At 34.6% G+C, this 20,510-nt stretch overlaps 3 protein-coding genes across 3 annotated transcripts; 2 read left to right on the plus strand and 1 right to left on the minus strand.

Moving 5' to 3' along the window:
• Positions 1-424: 424 nt before the first annotated feature.
• LOC120173759 (outer envelope pore protein 24B, chloroplastic-like) lies at positions 425-1,135 on the plus strand. Its single transcript, XM_039180829.1, has 2 exons — positions 425-540; positions 709-1,135. Exons 1-2 carry the CDS (start codon positions 425-427, stop codon positions 1,133-1,135), a joined length of 543 nt encoding a protein of 180 aa, XP_039036760.1.
• Positions 1,136-6,926: 5,791 nt separating this feature from the next.
• LOC120173760 (protein trichome birefringence-like 10) lies at positions 6,927-13,968 on the plus strand. Its single transcript, XM_039180830.1, has 4 exons — positions 6,927-7,533; positions 7,862-8,251; positions 8,329-8,338; positions 13,861-13,968. The coding sequence occupies exons 1-4, from the start codon at positions 7,157-7,159 to the stop codon at positions 13,966-13,968; spliced, it is 885 nt and encodes a 294-aa protein (XP_039036761.1). The 5' UTR covers positions 6,927-7,156.
• A 336-nt stretch (positions 13,969-14,304) lies between these two features.
• On the minus strand, positions 14,305-20,510 carry LOC120173789 (preprotein translocase subunit SCY2, chloroplastic-like). The gene is made up of 14 exons (XM_039180867.1): positions 20,353-20,510; positions 19,246-19,767; positions 19,013-19,101; positions 18,310-18,389; positions 18,109-18,198; positions 17,816-17,907; positions 17,283-17,366; positions 16,700-16,841; positions 16,320-16,436; positions 16,000-16,129; positions 15,390-15,513; positions 15,168-15,274; positions 14,851-14,976; positions 14,305-14,747 (listed from the first exon to the last, which is right to left on the minus strand). Exons 1-13 carry the CDS (start codon positions 20,423-20,425, stop codon positions 14,887-14,889), a joined length of 1,740 nt encoding a protein of 579 aa, XP_039036798.1. The 5' UTR covers positions 20,426-20,510; the 3' UTR covers positions 14,305-14,747; positions 14,851-14,886.

Here is a 20,510-nt window from a genome sequence, read left to right on the forward strand (position 1 = left end):
GTATTAACATTTAGCTCAAATTACCATCAGTTTTTTAACAGAAAATGATGAGTTTGGAATATATGAATAATTGAGTGATTATTTTATAAATTTTAATAATCAAGTGACAATGAAACAATATCTTATAATCGAGTGATTATTTTGTAACTTTTAATAGTTTGGATTTAGCAAAATAATATTTTATAATTAACATTATTTTGTAATGAATTTAATGAGAATATCCTACAATCAAAGATACTTTACCCTTTGCTCTGATTGTTATTCTCGGCAATTGAATAGAAAAAAAAGTAAACTACAAATTTAATAATTGAAATTTACTCCCTTTTATTTTACTCATTAAACTTAAAAAATTAATTTAATCACTCAACTTTATACATTAATTTTTTTTATCACTCTGCTGTTAATTTTATAACTACATTATGACATGGATAGGTTAAAGGCTAAAGCTACAGTCAAACTTCAGAATTTGAAGTTAAAACCGCTGGACACAACTCCAGTACCTTTATCTCGTCGTTTTCCTTTTTCAAATTTGAAGCTGAGGTTATGAGACTTGTCAATGACCTTATGAAGGCTCTAGAATTAGCTGTCACAAAGAATTCAGCAAAGAGATGACTAAGATTTCTTTACTAGTTTTATCATTTAAGTACCAAGGACTTGATAGTTTCACCAAACTCTCCCTCTTGTTTCGATTCCTCGTCTCTTCCAAAGGAAAATTAAGGCGTCGTTGAAAGGTAGATACACTAATGACAAGAGCACCGCTGTTGTTATCCTTTCCGTCAACGCTGGCGATCTAAAGCTCCGCTCCTCTATGACTGACGTCACTGTCGTCAAGGGTCCCAGCCTGAACGGCTTGACTCTTGATGTTGAGAAACCCGACTTCTTCATCACCGACTATGACGTCCCCAAAAAGAATTTTCGATTTCAGTTTATGAACTCAGTTAGGGTTGCAGATAAGCCGTTGAAGCTGACTTATATTCACAGCAGAAGGGACAACCGGACCGTGGTGGACGGGTCACTCGCGTTCGATTCTGCTAACAAACTGTCGACTAATTACATGCTTGGTACGAGAAACTATATGCTCAAATACAGTTACATGCACAAAGGGGTTACAACTCTGGAGTCATGTTATGATTAAAATTGTATAAAATTGTGATTAAATTAAAAACTTTTAAAATACAGTAAATATAATAAAAGATAGTAAAATTGAGTTATTAAATTTGTAATTTATTCAAAAAAATTGTCGATAAGTGCAGAGTGAAACCTGGAAAGTAGAGCTATACATCATTGTTGTTGCAGAAGACGGCTATCAGATAGAGCAAAATCGCAACTGATAATTTGAGAAAATAAAAATAAAGATAAAAAGAGACACAAAATTTACGTGAAAAACCCTAAATAAAATAGGGTAAAAACCACGGGCTACGGTAGAAGAATTTCACTATGAAAAAATAGGAATTACAACCTCTCTCGATCTACCAAGGAGAAAACAATGATAATTCTCTCTCGATAAAAAGGAGAAAACAACTCTCAAGAAACTCTCTAAATTCTCTCTAGTATTGGAAGAAAGCTAGAATGCTTTGGGATGGTTTTGAAGCTAAATGAGCTAGGGTATTTATAGTTGAAGCTTAAGGACTAATTTGTAAATATCCTAAATTACAATGATTAAAATTGAGATTTTACCATTGTTGATTTTCAACAAATAGCCAACCCTTTTTGACAAAATTGGTGGCTGCCACCGAAAGTGGCTTGGCCACTTGTTTATTTTTCAACAATCTCCCACTTGAAGATTTGATTGGAACAATCTTATCTTCACACAATTATTTCTACCTTGTACCATCATGTTGCTTATGTCTCTGACAGGCCACAAGAGGATCGACACCAAGTAAATTTATCAGCATTGATCGCCTTTGTCATGAAATCTGCTATGTTGTCTTTGGTATGGATCTTCTGCATATCTATTGTCCCTTCTTCCACCTTTTCACGAATGAAATGGTACTGAACTCGTATGTGTTTTGTCCTTGAATGAAATGTTGGATTCCTTGCTAGATGCAAGGCGCTTTGACTGTCACAAAACAGAGAGACATACTCTTGATTATGCCCAAGCTCCTCCAATAACATCTTCAACCAAATTGCTTCTTTACTGGCTTGTGTAGCTGCTACATATTCTGCTTCTGTTGTGGATGTAGCCACAACTGACTGCAACTTAGAAACCCAGCTTACAGCTCCATCAGCAACTTTGAACACATATCCTGTTGTAGATTTGCTTTTATCCAAATCCCCTGCATAGTCAGAATCTACATACCCATTGATTAGTAAGTTTGATCCTCCGTAACATAATGCAACATTTGAGGTCCCTTTGATGTATCTCAGGATCCTCTTCACTGTATTTCATAGCTCTTTGCCTGGATTCGTCATGTACCGACTAACCACTCACACTGCTTGTGCAATGTCTGGTCTTGTGCATATCATAGCGAACATTAAACTTCCCACTACTGATGCATACGATACTCGAGACATCTCCATCCTCTCTTCTTCACTGCTAGGACTCATACTGGATGATAATTTGAAGTTAATAGGAAGAGGGGTAGAAATTGGCTTACAATCTTGCATGCTAAATCGTGATAAGATTTTCTTCAAGTAATTCTTTTGTGAAAGCCAAATCTTCCTATTACTTCTGTCTCGGTGAATTTGCATCCCTAGAATCTTGTTTGCTGATCCCAAGTCCTTCATTTCAAATTCCCTAGCCAGTTGTGCCTTCAATTCTTCAATATGATCTTTGTTGGGTCCTGCAACCAACATGTCATCCACATACAACAGCAATATAACAAAATCGTTATCACCAGACCTCTTGAAATAAGCACAAGGGTCTGCATTAAGTATGTTGTATCCAAGGCACATAATGAAGAAATCAAATCTCTTATATCAACACCTCGGCTCCTGCTTTAGACCGTACAGAGATTTGTTCAACCTGCAAACCAAGTTCTTCTTTTCGTCTTCTTCAAAACCTTCAGGCTGGAGCATATAAATCTCTTCTTCAAGATTTCCATGAAGAAAAGTTGTTTTAACATCTAGTTGTTCCAGATGTAAATTCAATGTAGCACACATTGACAAGACTACTCGAACTGTTGTTAGTCGAACCACAGGAGAAAAAATTTCATTGAAATCAATACCTTCTTTCTGAGCATATCCTTTGACCACCAGTCTTGCACGATACCTCTCCACTTGATCGTCACCATTTCACTTGATTTTGAAAACCCATTTGTTACCAATTGGCTTCCTTCCTTGTGGTAGTGGCACAAGGTCCCATGTATTATTTTTATGAAGGGCTTCGATTTATTCTTGCATCGCCATCATCCACAGTGAAGCATCTGAGCTGTTTATTGCCTCCTGATATGTTGATGGCTCATCGTCCTCTGTTAAAAGACAGTATGTAACATTTCCTTCTATAACATAATCTGAGTGCCAATTGGGACGTCTTCTCACACGATCTGATTGACGAGTTTTTGGAGCTTCAGAACTCTCTGGTTCTTGTTCATCATGTGCTGGTTCTGCTTCAGAAGAATCTCCTTGTTCAAACTCCTTTTCTACATGTATCTGTGTAGTCTCTAACTTTTCAGCGCTGTCATTGTCTTCTTTTCTTTGTAGCTTATCTTCTACAAAGATAATATCCTTGCTAATGATCACTTTGCGGGCAGTGGGATCCCACAAGCGATACCCCTTTACTCCATCAGCATACCCCAAGAATTTGCATTTTCTGGATTTTGGATCCAGCTTTGAAATTTCTTGGGCGTTGTACATCACGTACACAATACTTCCAAATACATGGAGGTTTGAATAATCAACTGGTTTATCAGTCCACATCTCCATTGGTGTCTTCAGCTCTATTGCAGTTTATGGAGCTCGATTCACCAAATAACAGGCGGTATTGACTGCTTCTGCCCAGAATGATTTTTCTAGGCCTGCGTCCCTCAACATTGCTCTTGTTCTTTCTAACAAGGTTCTGTTCATCCGCTCTGCCACTCCATTTTGTTAAGGAGTGTTCGCCACTGTGAACTGTCTTTTGATGCCTTCTTTCCTGCAAAAGTCATCAAATTCTTCGCTTGTGTATTCTCCTCCATTATCTGTTCTGAAACACTTGATCTTATTTCCAGAATCAAGTTCCACCCGTGATTTGAAGTTTTTGAAAGTTGAAAACACGTCTGACTTCTTCTTAATAGGGTGCACCCAACATCTCCTAGAGTGGTCATCAATAAATGAGACAAAGTATTTTGCTCCACCTAGGGACGTTACTGGTGCTTGTCATACGTCAGAGTGAACCAATTCTAGAACACTTTTGCCTCTAGAATTTGATGTGTTGAATTTCAACCGGTGCTGCTTACTTGTTATGCAATGCTCACACAAAGAAAGTGATACCTTTGTTAAGCCTGGAAGTAGCTTTTGCTCCACAAGGACTTTCATTCCTTGTTCTGACATGTGTCCAAGTTTCTTATGCCATAGCATTGCAGAATTTGAACTACATGAGGCAACAGAGGCTTCTGCTTCTAGCAATGTCTCTCCCTTCAGCATGTACAAGTTTGCAGCTATCTTTTCACCTTCCAGCACCACAAGAGCTCCACGGAACACCTTCATGATTCCTTTCCGTGTTTCAATCTTGCTAACATTATTATCCAACAATCCGTAGGATAATAAATTTTTCTTCAGACCTTTCACGTGCCGCACATCTCGAACAACTTTAATTGTTCCATCATACATCTTCAATTTGATGGTTCCCACACCAACGATCTCTAAGGCATGATCATTGCAACTATACACAGATCCTCCTGAGACAGGTTTATAATGATGGAACCATTCTCTTCTTGAGACCATGTGATATGTCGCTCCCGAATCAATGAGCCATATATCTGCAAATCTTTTTCTGCCTTCCACGGTGGTTGACGCTTCACATCATAGAGCATCTCCATCATCTGAAGTGTTTGCGGTATTGCCTTGTGGATTGGAGATTTTATTTAGACTCCAACAATCCTTCTTCAAGTGACCCTTCTTTCCACAGTGGTAGCACTTTAAATTCTTCTTGCTCCTCGACTTCGATCTACCATGTTTATGACTGCTGCTTTGGCCACGTTCTGTTGATCTCCCTCTCATCGTTGTCAACGCTTCTGCTTGTTGCAGATTTACTTGTCTATCTTCATTTTTCTTGCGCCGATTTTCTTCTTGTAGAACAGCAGCTGCAACGTCATCGAAGACTAGACTGGTGGCATTACTGTTTGTCAAGTTGATGATGAGTTGATCGTACGAATCAGGTAGACTTTGAAGTAGAAGTTCAGCACGTTCTTGTTCTCCTATTTTACAGCTTAAGGATGTAAGCTGAGAAAATAAGGTGTTCAATGTATTTAAGTGCTCCGTCACTGAAGTAGATTCTGGCATACGGAGAGTGTACAATTTCCTCTTAAGGAAAATTTTATTGTGCAACGATGTGGCCTCGTACAATTTGATGAGATGATCCCATATCTCCTTAGTTGTCTTCTTCTCCTCGATGCTTGACAATACTTCATCTGCTAATGCTAGATGAAAGTTTGCCATAGCATTCCCGTCCATCTCGTTCCATTTGATGTCATCTGCAAAATCCACCGGCCTTTCATTGATAGCCGCTAGACACCCGTCTTTCCTTAGGATGGCCTTCATCTTCAATTTCCACAATGAGAAATTTCTCCCATTGAACTTTTCAATATCAAATTTCGTTACCATTGCTTCGTTTACGGATAGCTCCCACTATTTCACTATCATGAGTAGTTCTCTGGAACCTTCAAAGAATGGGTAATAACTTCTTATTTTCTTATATTGGAGGATCCACCTTTTGGTGGCAACCACAAAGACAATAAGCAGATATTACACACTCTAATCTAGCTCGGATATCAATTGTTGCGGAAGACGGCTATCAGATAGAGCAAAATCGCAACTGATAATTTGAGAAAATAAAAATGAAGATAAAAAGAGACACAAAATTTACGTGGAAAACCCCTAAATAAAATAGGGTAAAAACCACGGGCTACGGTAGAAGAATTTCACTATGAGAAAATAGGAATTACAACCTCTCTCGATCTACCAAGGAGAAAACAATGATAATTCTCTCTCGATAAAAAGGAGAAAACAACTCTCAAGAAACTTTCTAAATTCTCTCTAGTATTGGAAGAAAGCTAGAATGCTTTGGGATGGTTTTGAAGCTAAATGAACTAGGGTATTTATAGTTGAAGTTTAAGGACTAATTTGTAAATACCCTAAATAACAATGACTAAAATTGAAATTTTACCATTATTAATTTTCAACAAATAACCAACCCTTTTTTATAAAATTGGTGGCTGCCATCGAAATTGGCTTGACCACTTGTTTATTTTTCAACAATTGTATTGGACTAGCAACCGCGAAGCCAAATTATTAATCAAGAAAGTCACAGCAAATAATGAAAAGGGTTGGGTTCTGGGCGTTTTGATATCTAAAATTAATAATATTCGAGGAAGGATGAGAAATAAATATTCGAGGAAGACTTGAAAAGGCAGGTGTTATTAATGCAATTCATTTATATATATATATATAATATTATTCTTGAAAATATATAGTAATATAATTTTAAAACGAAATTATTGATGGTTAGAAAAAATAGGTGTTCCTGCCAAAGGCATACATCAATGTCAAGTAGTAGGGTGCAATGGCTACTTATTGCAACCTCGTGTCAATAGTCAGTCAATCGTACTAACAAATAAGATTTGTGTGTCCTTGGAATATGAAGTCTCCTCTGCCTGCCATCCATAGTAGGGCAAGGTTATATGTCGAGGGCCACAAATGACATAAATGAAACATTCAAATATATCTTCACAATTGCAAAAGTATATCTTAAAATTATTGTTGCAGAGCTTGGAATTCCCCTACCCTTGAATTAGCAAAGCACTATTGTGTCGGTTCGAGGCTCCTTTTCACTTTTTCCCCACGTTTTCTTCTACTCGCGACCGCACCAGCATGAGGTCCAAAAACTGCCGCTAATCAGCTACGATCCTCACATGGCCTCCTCTTCACCCTGCAATCTAACTTCCTCTAACTCTAAAACCATCATCTGACATCTCTCTCCAAAAGCTTTTTTTTTTTTTGCCTTTTCACGTTCGTAAGGATGACAAAGAACACAACCAAACAAGACTTGGATTTCTCCAAGAAATCCAACCTTGTTGAACCCTTCACTTTGGTTTCTTGTCTCTTCATTGCCTGCTTCGTTTACTTAAACCACCGGGCTCTCTTCTTCCATGGATTCCCTTGGTTTAAACTCAGTTATGCTGCAACATCACCGGCATCAGATGTAGATCAACGACTTGGGTTTTTGGATAAGTGTGATGTTTATGATGGGAGATGGGTTTGGGACGAGAACTATCCCCTGTATCAGAGTCAACATTGCCCTTTCATTGATAGCGGTTTCCGTTGTTTGGAGAATGGTAGACCTGATGGTTTCTACACGAAGTGGCGTTGGCAACCCAAAGCCTGCAATTTGCCCAGGTCTTTTTTCATCTTTTATTTTTCTATTCTTTTTATGTTCATCACATTAGCTTTCTTTTAGCAGTCGAAAGAGACCGAAGGAAAGGTTCATTTTAGTTTAATAGTATAATAATGTCGGTTGCCAATAGTGGTTTTCATGATCTCCTGTCCTCCATTAGGTAACTTCTTTTTGGTTTATTTATGGAATAAAATTTTAGCATAATGGAGGGACTAAAATCAAAATCAGACCTTTCTTTCTCTAACGAAATTTGAAGTCCATTGCAGAAGAAAGCATTTATTGATTGATATCTTCTTATAAGGTCTGGTTTTTCTATTTCTTTGGGGACAGATTTAATGCAACGAAGATGCTGGAAAAGCTAAGGAACCGGCGCATTGCATTTGTAGGTGACTCAATCGGGAGGAACCAATGGGAGTCCTTGCTCTGCATGCTTAGCTCTGCAATTCCTAACAAGGATTCAATATACGAGGTGAACGGAAGCCCCATCACAAAGCACAAAGGGTTCTTGGTTTTCAGGTTTGCCGACTATAACTGCACGGTTGAATATTACAGAGTTCCATTTCTAGTGGCTCATGGGAGTCCTCCAAGAGGAGCTCCAGAGGCTGTTAAGATGACTCTGAGACTGGACCTTATGGACCGGACTTGGCACCGATGGGTTGGTGCAGATGTGCTGGTTTTCAACACTGGTCACTGGTGGAGCCATCACAAGACCACGAACCGGTAATCATCATCCATGGTCTTAGTTTATAGCACGTAACTATCAAGGAATGCCCCTCATCTTTCAATTCATTTTGCAGTGGCTGCTATTTCCAACAAGGAACGGAGGTGAACTTAAACATGAACATTACAACCGCATTTCGGGAATCAATCGAAACTTTACTCAATTTTGTTCATGGTCAAGTAAATACCAACAAGACCCAAATTTATTTTCGAACCTATGCTCCTGAACATTTTAGGTTTGAATCATTCTGCATCGAACTTACTATATCTTTAAGATGATAGAATTCATCACTGATGTATTGGTTTCCTGTAACAGACGTGGTAGCTGGAACACCGGTGGACATTGTCACCATATAAAATTTCCCGACTTTGGTTTATATCCTGATAAAACTGAAGAACATGCCGAGATACTGAGTCGTGTATTATCGAAGAAGCATCCACAAGTGATTGAAATGATGAATGTGACTCCTATGACATTTACAAGGCAAGACGGGCATACATCTTTGTATCATTTTGGGAGAGAAAACGAAACGGAACCTCCGGGCGAAGATTGTAGCCATTGGTGCTTGCCTGGAGTACCCGACTCATGGAATGAGCTTCTTTATTCACTTTTTCTCAAGTGGGAGTCTCTTCACTCCACTCCAATATCATTGTTAGATTAGACCTATCGGTTCTAATCCGAACAATATAATTCTTTTTATTAATTTAAATTTAAATTTGATTCGATTAAATCCAACATCTCGATTATGTCCAACCCGAACAAAAGAATGAAATGGTTGATTCATATGTATGTCATGCATTAATTATGGTTTTGCTAAGGTTTAAGACAAGTTTTATTCTGCAACTGCAATTGCATGCAATAAAAAGGAAAATATTGAATAATCTAAGAGTTTTCATTTTTATTTATTGAAGAACAAAGCTATGAAAATAACTTGTTCGAATCAAAGTCACCGGAATATTTGTTTCTAGCCGCACTCGCAAACGCCAACACTGCAGAGTGCAGGTACACCACCTTGTCCAGCACACAGTATATCTCTACAGTCGGCATTAGTTTTACACGGTCGTTGTTCTCCATAATCATTCTCACTCCCACTCTCCACCGGCCTAGCTGATGCTCCATGTAACATTGAACATGCAAATGCTGCAAATAAATTACCATTAATTTAGTATTATATAACTAAACTTCACAGCTGGTTCGAAAACAAAGAAAAAATGTATGAAATATCAATGAACTTACATGATACAATCAGCACAAGGAGGAGGAATTTCATGTCGTTTTTCATATTGTTGAGGCTTTTTTACTAAGAAATGTCGGTTGTGATTTCTTGATGATGGGATTTTTCAGTGAAATTGCTACGTTTAAATAAGGGAAACATTGTTTAGAAATAAAAGTTCAATTAATAAGGTATCTAATAACAATTAATTCAATCAATTATTACAGTAATCTACAGTTTGAATACAAACCAATTGCTATGTTTATATCAGATTGAGTATTTATTATTTTAACCCACAACACTAATAACAATCAATTCAAAGGGACCCATCAATTACATTAATTTCAACCAGTTGGAGTTGATTTAAGTGGTAAGTAGTTTGATATTCAGGATGACAAAAAAAAATCGAACCCGTCGGGGAAAACCGAATTAAATGGGTTGGGTTCAGGGATGATAAATGGGTTGGGTTCGGGAATGATAAATGGGGACGGAGACGGGAAAAACTGAATTTTTTAAACGGGGACGGTTTTGGTAATCCTGCCTCGGTTACCCGAATAACCGGCCCGATAAATATTAAAAATAATTATTATATATATATAATATTAATAAATTTAATTTAAATTTAAAAAGTATATAAATTTAATTTACTTTGGAAGAATGATTTCGTTTATGAAAGTTAAAATATTATATTATTAGTCGTTGTCATTATATTTGTCTATTTGAATTGTTTTGTTTTTATATTTTGAATGCATTTGGTGGTGTTTGACGTTTCAAGTAAGTTTAGATACGATAATGACATTATTTTTTAAATAACTCGTGTCATCGTATGAAATTTAAACGGTAACGGGGATCCCCGCGGTGAAAAATAACCATATAAGGTAAACGAGGATACCTGTTTCCCCGCGATTTTCCCCGATTACCCGATGGGGGTCCTCGTTTAAATCCCCGTGATTTTTTAAGCGGGGACGGGGGGACCAATCCCCGGCCCGAAATCACCCTGTTGCCATCCCTATTTGATATCGTTTAAGTAAGGCTTCGAGTTCGAGTTCTTGTGTATGTAAAAATCTCAACTGGGAGATACACCCACTAAAACTAGGTGTGCCACGCAAGTCGGTCCGGATTAGTCCAGTTAAAAACTTGAAACCGAAGGATAACAAAGAAAAAAAGTTACATTAATTACATAAACATGTAACATGACACACCTTTAATTTGAACATATAAGTATAATATATTTACAAGAATATGTCCAGTTCGCGAGTCTTATCCTAGCAACTTAACCAAGCGATCAAATGTACTCGCTTATATATATATATATATATATTCTTAAATTTAATTTATTTGATGTTAAGTAATTAAAAGTGTGTTTGTTTCATGTAATTAATTTTTTTAAAAATATTTTCCTCATTTTTTAAAATTTAATTTGCATACAATGAATTAAGTTAACGTAAATGATTTTTTAGTAAACAAAAAAAAATGTTTTCTATTACAAGATTTACACTTTTAATTTCGTAAATTGTTTTCTCAATTTTTCACTCCAAAGTAAATAATGAAAATAATATTATATTATATATTTAACATTAATATAATATTATACTATTGTTTTTTAAAAATATTAATTGTAAAATATTCAAAATACACTTATTATTATTTTTTAATAACATAATAAGTATATTTTAACATTATAATAATTTATTAAGTTATATTATAATAACACATAATCTTATATCAAACTTTTTTGGCCTCAAATATTAGGCATAAATCTGTTACACCCACCAAATCAGCACCTTATCCCATATCCCATTAAATAAAATCAAACATCTCATCTAAATTTTGAAAAATCGATAATCATTTCCTATGTAACACCCTCATTACGATCCGACTTCGAAATCTTTTTTGATTGATCATATTTTAAATTTGGACTCAAGAGATCCAATACGGCCAATTTAATTTCTTTTTATTTTTAATATTTGATCTATTATATTCTTTATATATATATATATATTGGTTCTTTAACATTTATGCATCATTATTTGTTGTATTTTTATTTTTAAAAATATTTATTCGTTTAATTATTATGACTCCAACATTAGACCTGATGGACTAGATTTGACACTGATGAGTTAATGCATATGTGCTGATTTTCAACCGTGGTTACTAATAGAGTCATGAAAAGATCACGAATCGATAATTTCCATTTATAGTCTTAGTTTATACCACGTAATTATCAAATAACGCCCCTCATCTTTCAATTCATAATTATCAAGTATAATGATGCTGCCACTCATTTTTCAATTCATAATTATCAAGTGTAATGATGTTGTCACGTTTGACGAGTACGAATGAACATCATTAATGATGAGCATCATTAAATTAATTTATAAAATATTAAATTATAAAGTACTAAAAGTGTTATTATAAATTAGTTAAAAATCTAAATGTAATTTAATTAAAATATAATATTTATAAAATATTAGTTTTTTAATAAACTATACCATTGACTACATAACTATTTATCTCTTTTACTTTAACCACCAATTTTTCAATTTTATCAATCGGGTCACCTAACTATTTAAATATTGTCAATCAAGTCACCTGTCGTTAAATATTAACAGAGGAGATGACATGACTATAATAAAATTTGTATAATTATACATTTAGTCATCGTTACTTACACGGTCTATTAATTTGGTCTTAACTTTTATTTAATTCAATAAATTTAATCCTCAATCCGATGGTGACATGTGTCACTGTGTGATTGGATGTTTTTTAATATTTTTTATTTAATAAAATTTTCATCCAATCAAATGATGCCACATGTCACCAATTGAATGAATAGAAAATAAATTAAATCAGTAATTATTGCTGGTGGGGTTTGAACCTAGGAGAAAGCCAAAAAAAACTAAACCCTTAACCACTAAGCTAGACTACCAAATTTGTTTAATATACAAAACATAATCTATATCGTTTATAATATAGTTAATTCAAGAACCTTGTGCTCTACCAACTGAGCTGGATAGTCATTTCATAGTTAATGGTAATAAATGACCTTATAAAGAATCAAACATAAAATAATTGAATAGTATGAAAATATAAAATATATATAAACAATATTATAATTGATTAATAAGTGAATATATTTTATTTATATTTTAAATCACATTTAATGTAAAAATTAAAATAAAGTAAATTTAGTATGTTATAATTGAAATGTATCATTTTACATATTTTAAATTAATAAATTGTCTTCATTATTCTAATTATATTGAACTGAAATGTGTCATATCATATCTTATATTATAAAATATTATAACGTCGATCAGATTTGAATCTTATTTAACAACTCTATATTAAAATAGACTAATTCAATAAAATCAAGTTTTCCCTAAAAAAAATTCAAATATATAATGAATAAATAATAAAATATAAAATTCTTACTCTAACTGGGATTTAAACTAGTCAATGCATAACTTAAAATGCTTACTACGATAAACCCTCAACTATAAAAAAAATTCTAAGTCAACGAAGCTCTTCGTTGTATTTCATTTATAATATATTAAAATTAATTTTTTTTTTCATTAAAATGATTTAAAATATAAATAACATACATTCACATATTAATCAGTTATATATATATATATATATATCATATTATCATATTATTCAATTATTCCATGTTGGAGTTCTTATTAGATCATTTTATTTTTTTATTACCATTAAATATATATATTATGTCGTGATAGGTTTGTCATTTGAATGATACAACCTAGTGGTTGGGGTATTTGCTTCATTTCCTCAAGTCTTGGGTTCAAACCCAACCAACAACGGTTATTGATTCAATTTATTTTCTATTCATTCAATTGGTGTCATGTGACACCATTTGATTGGATGAAAAATTTATTAAATTAAATAAAAATATAAAGAAAAAAGCATACAATCACATAGTGACACATGTCACCATCTGATTGAGAATTAAATTTATTGAATTAATTAAAAGTTAGGACCAAATTAATAAAATGTGTAAGTAATGAAGATTAATTGTGTAATTATACAAATTTTATTAACTGTCACATCATCTCCTCCTTTAGTATTTAACGACATGTGACTTAATTGACAATATTTAAATAGTTACGTGATCTGATTGATAAAATTAAAAAATCGATGGTTAAAGTAAAAGAAGTAAATAGTTAGGTGGTCAATGATATAGTTTACCCTAAAAGCTAATGTTTTATAAATATTTTATTTTAATTAAATTACTTTTAGATTTTTAACTATCTTATAATTATACGTTTAATACTTTATAATTTAACCTTTTATAAATTAATTTAACGGTACTCATCGTTAACGGTACTCATCCAGCCAACATTATAGAATTTTTCTATCAAGTAACGCTACTAGTTCCAAGAAGGAATGGAGGTGATCTTAAACATGAACACTACAATCACATCAAGTTACATGACTTTGCCTCGTATCATGACAAAATTGAAAAATATGTTGAGATACTGAGTCATGTATTATCAAAGAGGCATTCACAAATGATTAAAATGATAAATGTGACTATCGTGGCATATTAAAGATAAGATGGGCATACATTTTTGCATCATTTTATAACTTCTAGTATTTCTTATTATATATAATCAAACTGATCCATATTTATTACATCTAGTAATTCTTATTATACATAATCAAGTATGAGCGTTTATTATTTTATTTAGAATGTTTGAATGTCGTAAAAAATGGTAAGAATATGTAAATCATATTTCTTTTTCCAAAGGGGTAGTGTTTGTAATTGCGACAAATTTTATTCATGTTATTTTGTCGAAAGTAGTCGGCCAAATTGAAAATAAAGATGCATGATTTAGAGACCACCAACCATCCAACCTACAAGATTACACTTCATGCACTACAAGGCAAGCTGCAATAAGTAATCGTGTAACATGTTGATCTCCATCAAATTACCTTACCGTACAACTTGCCTTGATCTACGGAAATCGGGGGCCATCCCCTTGTCGAAACATGGGTAACATGTTGCCGTACGTCCACGGTCTCGGACTACTACTGTTAGAACAACTCAGAAGTAAAATGGACCCACGTTCTCACATACTATAGTAGACTATTGTAGCCATGAATGAATCCAGAAATGTCGGAATCGGAAGAATCGGAACCTGCTTTATGAGTTGATTAACCAAATAATAATTGAGATCGGCCTTTTATCTTTTACTCCCAAAGGAAGCAGCTCAACTAAACTGTACCAACGAAATTGAGTTCTTGTATAGGGAGGATCCCTGCGCCATAAGTATAATATTTTCTTAATCATTTGACAGCATGAAACATGAAGCATGGATTACATTCTATTAAAGTAATTATAAAAATAAAATGGCAAAATACCTCACGGGCTGCACCTGCAAAGTGCCTTTGGGGACGTTACACCCCATATCGCCTCAGTGTTTTGCTTAAACTGGGCATGACATTATATGCTTGGTATGATCTTCTTAGCTCGATTATAGAACCCACCTAAATCAAAATGGAGGGATGCATTCGATGAAAATGCAAAACAGAGTGATAATCCTACCTAAAAAGAGCAGTGTTTCATAGATATTTACTCCAATTGCTGATATAATTTGATTTCCTATCAAGTGCTCTAAGCAAGTTCATAAAACTGAGCATCAATGCACTGACAAACAAGCCTTCAGAATTGTACTTACAATTATTAAAATTGAGGTAAATCCGATTGCAAATCCCTCATTGATACGTCGCAAGTAATGATCAAGTATGGTTGATGTAGTTGCCAAAATACTTAAGAGTAGCCCTCCTGCAGATTTGATGACAAAAAACAGCCAAGAACGCCACAAGAAATAAGTAGGTTCAACATCTAGCGCATAAGCTTCCAACTACATAATGTAACTATTTTTCAGACAGAAACATACCCCAAAAACGTGTTGATGCCTGAACCTTCGAGAGATATTCAATAGTAGCCTTCCCTGGCTTTATATTTGGTATCCTGGCACCCATCTTATTCAGGTAATCTGCTATTTCCTTCGGTAAGTTGGCCTGCACAGGAGTTTCCACACAAATAGCAAACAGAAAGAAGTAATGAGTAGTGGATAAAATAATAGGAACCAGAATTGCAGAATTCTTCAAACAAACACATCATATAAACAAATTCAAGGATTGATTATTAGATTTGAAGATTAGTCCAATGTATACAAATAGGAAAATGGATCAAAGCATAAAGTCCAATCCTGTTAGCATTAATCATTTCTGTTCATAGCTCGAAAGTACCCAATATTTCTCATTGAATGTGCAGCAGTCCATCTAGGATTTTTATTTTTATTTTTTAAACAAAATAGAGCAAAACTAGTATAATAGCAAAAAAGAATCATACACTACTTTCTATTGGCACCAACACCCAATAAGCAATAGCAAGAAGATATAATCATATAAATCATAGCAACATAAGAAATTTAGATAGCAATGGAAGACAATAAGCAGGTAACCATCAAAAACTTAGAATCACAAAGGTTCAAAAGTACTTACAATATCAAATATATTAAACAGAAAAACAAAAAACGCATATATTGAATAGTAAACCCATGGCTCTGCACCAACAGATGTTGCAGGGTTCAATATCTCCTTAATATGCTCCCAAAATGGTGAACCAAGAATACTGCCAAGAATGCAATGTGTTAAGATAATTTCTGGGCATTCAATAAAAGATAGCTTTAAGGTAAGCCCGTAGGATAACACAAACAACAAGCCCAAGCTATGTAATGCATCAAAAGAATATTACCCCAAAAAATGCAAATAGAACAGGGGATTCAAAATAAGAATTTAAATCAACTTAAGGGCACAATTACCTTGCAACAATACTTGGAAAAGCCAATAGATAAGTGGTAGTGAGAACAGGCTGCATTCCTGATGGATTAATATTAAAAGGAATATAGGGTTCTACTTCAGTGATCGGGGAATCTTCCCTGTCCAACACACAAAACAAAGAAAATATGACATTGAGAAAGATCGTATGACCAATATTATAAGTTAATAAACAAACACTGAAAGGTACGAATCTACTTAAACGGGTTCAACAAGAGCCCTAGTTCACATAAAATTAGTTATTGCTCCTTGGTCAGATTAGCTGTGAACTGTACCATCTATGCTGCACAGAGAAGAATTGAAACAAAGCCTATGTCTCTCCACCAAGTGCATCTAATGTCTAGGTAAGTAGCCCTGACTTTACCTTGCAGCAGAAGCTAGTTTAAACCCATAGTACTGCAGCTTTATTTTCCTGCAACCCTCAGTTACAACAACTGCCCACATGGTGACTACAGTAAAAACACCTAGTACTGCAAGCACGTATGGCCACCAACTCACAGCACTGCCTGTGGATGCAAGAAACCAATAATGATGCACACTGAAAAAAATGCAGAACTCCAAGAATAGCATCAAATTCTCAATTTAATGGTCTGTAAATGTCCACATCAACGGAAACCACGGCCGTTGAAGTTGAGCAAATAACCACTAAAGGACTAGTGTACAGATACAATTTTCCCACCACTTCCGTCACCTTCCTATAACCCACATACTGGATTACTTTCATTGAAATAGCTACAGAATGTACTCTTTACAATGAAATCAATTTTTTGGTACCACAGCCTCAGGCTGCTTACCTAGTCAAACTTAATTTGTTTTTGCATGGAAAACAGAAATCATGTAATAATTTTTTACTTTTAAAAAATGACAGTTTTTAACTAAAAAATTATAATTCTGACAAAAGCTCCACCCAACTTAAGTAGAGACCTTAGTCAGCACATATGGCATACCTGAGAGTTGAGTCAACATCTTGTACAGCGTATCAGTGTATCCGGTTAATATTCCAACACATATAATTAGAGATGAACCTTGACCTGAAACACACAAGCAGTGATTTAAGAAGGCCACAATACTCAAAACATCGCAGTAATATGCAGCTTTCAAAATGTAAGAAAAAAGGCCTTTATAAAGCACACCAATTTCATATAAACTTTCCTCGACTTTGGATAAGGAGAAAGATTGAAACTTTTAATGAATTTCTAGAACTTCTATAATCTTGGATAAAAGCGTAATTCCCGTCTCAAGGTGAACATATGAGAAGATTATCACTATTTCCCATTATTTCCTCCAATCCAACATAAGGTCTCTGCACATTGAATAAACTTTTTTGCTTCAAGCTCTATTCCCAGAGTTTCCCTCATTATAGACTCTAGAGAAAATAACCGCTTGCGATTACATTTATTTGGTCAGTTGTTCTTATTAAATTAAAAACCTGTCTGTAACAATTGGAATGAATAAGGAATAAATGTAATATGTATGATACCAAATCCGGACTCTGATATCGTATCACAGATCCATGTCATAGTCATCGCACCACAAACCAAAAGAAAAGCAGTTACCGTCACATGCTTAACCCTGCAAAAAACATAAGACTTTAGTTTAAAAATAAAAGCTCAAACATAAGGAATAGATGGAAAAAATGGATAGAGAAAATGTGAAAATTATGTTTAAGCTTTATTCCAGGAAAAGGTTGAGTATGTGTCATATGCTGCCAATTTCTTGTGAGAAACAAAAGCATCAGAAATTGTTGCTTTCATGTTAATATTGCTAAAGTACCTGTAACTGGCTGCATAAATTGAATAGGGAAGAGAATAACAAGAAACTATAATAGCTTCTAGTATTGCAAAGCCAAGTGAAATCCACCATCTGCAATGAAAGAATAATAACATGCTTTGTAAACGTTCAAGTAACTTCTTCAAGAATTATACATGTAGCAAGGACTCGTCTCACTGCTTGAGATAAAAAAACTAGACACACATATAACTCTTAATCTTCTCGTGACCATCCAATCCCTCCTTCCTCAACTTCACTAACGATGGAACAATATGACAGAGTACCTGTTTTCAATCAATTCAAGAGACACACATGAGAAAGCACCAAAAATATAAGAATTCATAAAAACAAAAGAAATTTAGGCCAAAAGCAAGATTCTCTGGAATATCTTTCCCTTGGCCAGAAAATCTTTCTTCTGTTCTTTTAAAGATAAGTTAACAAATACATCTACGGTGATCATAAACATTGGTTGCCAGGACTAAACGAACAAGAAAAGTTTACAACCACTCCTAATTACACTACAGAAGAGCATCAGCACAAAATATGACGGGATTCCTAGTCCCGTACATCTACCCAATCAAAAGATAGTAATTTTATCCCAACTAAAAGAAAGCAACTCCAGAACCCCAATGTACCATTAAACTCTAGAACATTGGCCAAAGAAGAATAACTAAGCTCATCATATGAGCTTTTTATTACAGGAAACAATTTTTGGCCATTCATAAAACCATTCCGTCCTAAAAGAACATAGAAGGTATACTCAACATCTATCTATCTCCACTTAAAACATAACATGATGGTGGCAAATAGTTTTCAGAGCATGAAATGAAGAGCACATATGGAATCTAAAAGCTCACACAATCATGTAAGAAAATATATCCCATATGACAAAAGAAAAGTTACAAACCTGCATAATTATGGATGCAATAATCTGAGGGCTGATACCAAGCTGAAAAAAGGACAGTTTAAGCTCCGTAGAAAAATCACCCAGATCATCTACCAAAAGGGGGTAAAAGGCCACAAATTTGTTATAGACAAAAATTAATCAACAATACCGACTGTAAATGAAGATAAAACTCGATATAGTTTAAAAGGAATGAAAAAAAGGTGCAAGCTTTTCTTTTAGATTACAGAATTTACCAACAGACCCAGAGACAAAGCTAAGATAATCTTGAGGTATCAGCCTTCTATCAAATCCAGGTAGAGGGATGAAATATCCAATACGACTAATTACAAGAAGTACAGCTGTCACAAATAACCTCCGCCGAATCTCACTCTTAAAGAATGATTCTGCGGCATTATTCAAGACAGAACTCAACCGTACAAAGTTTAGAAACCTATTTCTAAAATATTTTGGTGTAACACGTGAAGCCTCAATGTTATTAACAACATTGTAATTGGAAGCATCTGCCCCATCATCCAAACTTGAACGAACAAGTTCCAGATTTAGAGACTCAGAAGATGATGATTCGACATTGACATAGTCACTTCGAAGTTGATCTGAAGATTTGATTGACCATTTACTTCTTGTTCTTGACTGGAACAATCTATTTGGCAGCACAAAATGGCTTCTACTTGAGTCTACCAATTTCATCTTGGGCACCCGGTGGGATCTGGTATCAAGTGGACGATAAAACCATAGGTCCCGAGCCACATGTCCATCTGCATACCAAGTATCTTTCCCATTAACACATCAAATTTAACACTGTATCGATCCCACCAGCTCATTTCAACTAGAGACTTAGAGAGAAGTATAACCAATTTAAATATAGAAAAATTAAGGTAAAATATCTGAGCATGCCTGACAAATCTCTATCTCCACCAAATTTGTATTGTGGCTGTTATTCAGCTTCAACATCACTTATCCCCCCCTACTTGAAATACTCAAGCTAAATGAAGTTCCAAAATGGAACACAACTAAAACAAACATAAATAATACGTATTTAGAAGCCTAGAGTTCAAAGTATTTTCCACTTAAAAAATTAAATTCCTAGTTAGAACATCATCAACGAAGAAATAGCTCCGATTAACCAAAACCGCATTTCCCAAACAGAATACAAAAGCATGTTAACCAAGTTCTTTCGAACTAAATCCCAAATATCAATAATCTGTAAATAAAATCACCTAAAAATCACGCACAAACACTGAAACAACCAACTGACAGAAACGGTGCTAAACACTTCTTTGTTAATGTTCACTCCTTTTACTTCGAGATTTTTCTAAAGAACCAAACAGGGGAATACTAACCTGGAATTTTAAGAGGTTTTGTCGATAAGAGGCTAGGGTTGAGTCGATGAAAGCCGAGAAGCGTTGCTTCCATTGTCCACTGAAAGTGGGAAGAAAGACAAAAATGACCGTATTTTCGAGTATCGAAAACTGTTTAGTTATTAGAAATCCTTGATACT

Source organism: Hibiscus syriacus, unplaced genomic scaffold (genome assembly GCF_006381635.1).
Source record: "Hibiscus syriacus cultivar Baekdansim isolate YM2019G1 unplaced genomic scaffold, ASM638163v2 tig00111983_pilon, whole genome shotgun sequence".
Taxonomy (NCBI): Eukaryota; Viridiplantae; Streptophyta; class Magnoliopsida; order Malvales; family Malvaceae; genus Hibiscus; species Hibiscus syriacus.

Excerpts from the sequence above, each read along its gene's own strand:
- LOC120173760 (XM_039180830.1), top strand. The coding sequence starts at position 7,157 with ATGACAAAGAACACAACCAAACAAGACTTGGATTTCTCCAAGAAATCC. Across the intron at positions 7,534-7,861 it reads AAAGCCTGCAATTTGCCCAG|ATTTAATGCAACGAAGATGC; the intron begins GTCTTTTTTCAT and ends CTTTGGGGACAG.
- LOC120173789 (XM_039180867.1), bottom strand. The coding sequence starts at position 20,425 with ATGGAAGCAACGCTTCTCGGCTTTCATCGACTCAACCCTAGCCTCTTA. Across the intron at positions 19,102-19,245 it reads CTTTGTCTCTGGGTCTGTTG|ATGATCTGGGTGATTTTTCT; the intron begins GTAAATTCTGTA and ends CCCTTTTGGTAG. Across the intron at positions 18,390-19,012 it reads TTGCATCCATAATTATGCAG|GTACTCTGTCATATTGTTCC; the intron begins GTTTGTAACTTT and ends GATTGAAAACAG.
- LOC120173759 (XM_039180829.1), top strand. The coding sequence starts at position 425 with ATGGATAGGTTAAAGGCTAAAGCTACAGTCAAACTTCAGAATTTGAAG. Across the intron at positions 541-708 it reads TTTTCAAATTTGAAGCTGAG|GAAAATTAAGGCGTCGTTGA; the intron begins GTTATGAGACTT and ends TCTCTTCCAAAG.